This window comes from Frankliniella occidentalis, unplaced genomic scaffold (genome assembly GCF_000697945.3).
Source record: "Frankliniella occidentalis isolate FOCC.00 unplaced genomic scaffold, Focc_3.1 Scaffold270, whole genome shotgun sequence".
Lineage (NCBI taxonomy): Eukaryota > Metazoa > Arthropoda > Insecta > Thysanoptera > Thripidae > Frankliniella > Frankliniella occidentalis.
Window position 1 is genome coordinate 22,570 of NW_026267396.1, and position 1,358 is coordinate 23,927.

The 1,358-nt window shown below is 43.1% G+C and overlaps 2 protein-coding genes across 2 annotated transcripts in view; one reads left to right on the forward strand and one right to left on the reverse strand.

The window, feature by feature from the left end:
• LOC113205267 (malonyl-CoA decarboxylase, mitochondrial) overlaps nucleotides 1–473 on the forward strand; it is a gene marked incomplete in the record, with an annotated part of 9,035 nt that extends 8,562 nt beyond the window's left edge. Inside the window, 1 exon segment of the mRNA XM_052273421.1 lies at nucleotides 1–473.
• Nucleotides 474–710: 237 nt separating this feature from the next.
• LOC113207406 (chymotrypsin BI-like) lies at nucleotides 711–1,103 on the reverse strand (the record flags this gene model as incomplete). The annotated part of the gene is given in 1 exon segment (XM_052273422.1): nucleotides 711–1,103. A coding segment is annotated over 1 exon segment (183 nt), but the record flags the coding sequence as incomplete, so codon positions are not given.
• Nucleotides 1,104–1,358: the final 255 nt, after the last annotated feature.

Consider the following 1,358-nt stretch of genomic DNA (forward strand, 5'->3'; position numbering starts at 1 on the left):
AAATAAGATTCTTCTGATGGCACAGTTAGTGTTTAATGACAATTAATATTGTTAATATCTCTATTACTGTGATAACATCTTACTAATATTTATCTGAGACTTATGTTCTTTTTTATTTAAGATGTGATTTTCTAAAGGTTTCTGGTAGAGGTACATTCTCGGTGAAGTAGATTTGAACATGTATGCATAAAAAAGGCAGACCAACTTGGATTTATTCTAAACTATACTATCTAGATCTCAATGGCTAGCATTAATATGATGTTTTATTGCACATATGGTACTTGTGTTGCTCTTTGTTGATCTTTGTACACATAGTATTCTTTTTCTTTCTTTATTGTATCTTCTCATCTATTCTCTGCAGTGTGTTCCTGGTTTTACTGCTCTATCACATATGACATGACTGTTGTTTAGTTTATGTGAATTTTATGTGTCTGTTAATGATAAATGCATTTTTTTAAATGCATAAAAATTTTCATCTGCATTTCAATTATTCTTTTTTTTTTTATGCACATAGCCCTGATTGATCAATTAATTTCTTCCAATGGAGCATGATTTTTACCGTCTCTCCATAGGTACACGCTTAGGGTGCATGAAACCCTCTCAATCCGTCAAGGCACTGGGGGTATGTAGTTGTAGGGAACATCACAGTTTATGCAGGAGCCCACGATTACAGGAACAAGAGTGATGAGATTACGGCTGTAGTGTTTGAGATTAATCTTGACGACAGAGTGTGTAAGCTGCTCTGCTCTCGTCGATGACAGGGAGCATCAGTAGACAGCTGCTACTTATTGGGAAATATCTCTCCACACCATCTCCCTGACTTTCTTTTTTTTTTTTTTCTAGTGGATTTCGGGGCGATTTCATTCCCATCCCATCGATCGAAAGTCCTCTGGTTATGAGATTACTTTACCCGTTTAGACTCAAGTGCTGGTAACCCCCGACACCTTCTTCACCCAGTCAAGGTGTGAGGACACCCGCGTGAAGACAGCCGGATAGTCGCTCTGACAGGCCTCGGCGTACACGGTGGGCGTGGAGAAGAGACCCAGCACCGTGCCCCTTGTTCCGGCCTCGGAGAGGAGCGTGAGGGGAGCGCCGCCGTCGTTCTGAAAGCAGTCAATGATACCCACAACGGTAAGATCAACGACCGTATTTAAGAACCAGAAAAAGTAGGGCGGTGTAGGATAAAATTCGCGCTTAATCCGAAGTCAGTCCGCATGTATATTACTAACAACCATAGCACTTTAAAGTGTCCCCCCGACCCCCACCCCCACCCGATGACCCTGCACTACCCAGTCACTGCGGCAGGCGGCGCCCAGGCCAGGGCTGGCCGCAGGCTCCACTCAGCTGCTTGGCGGGTA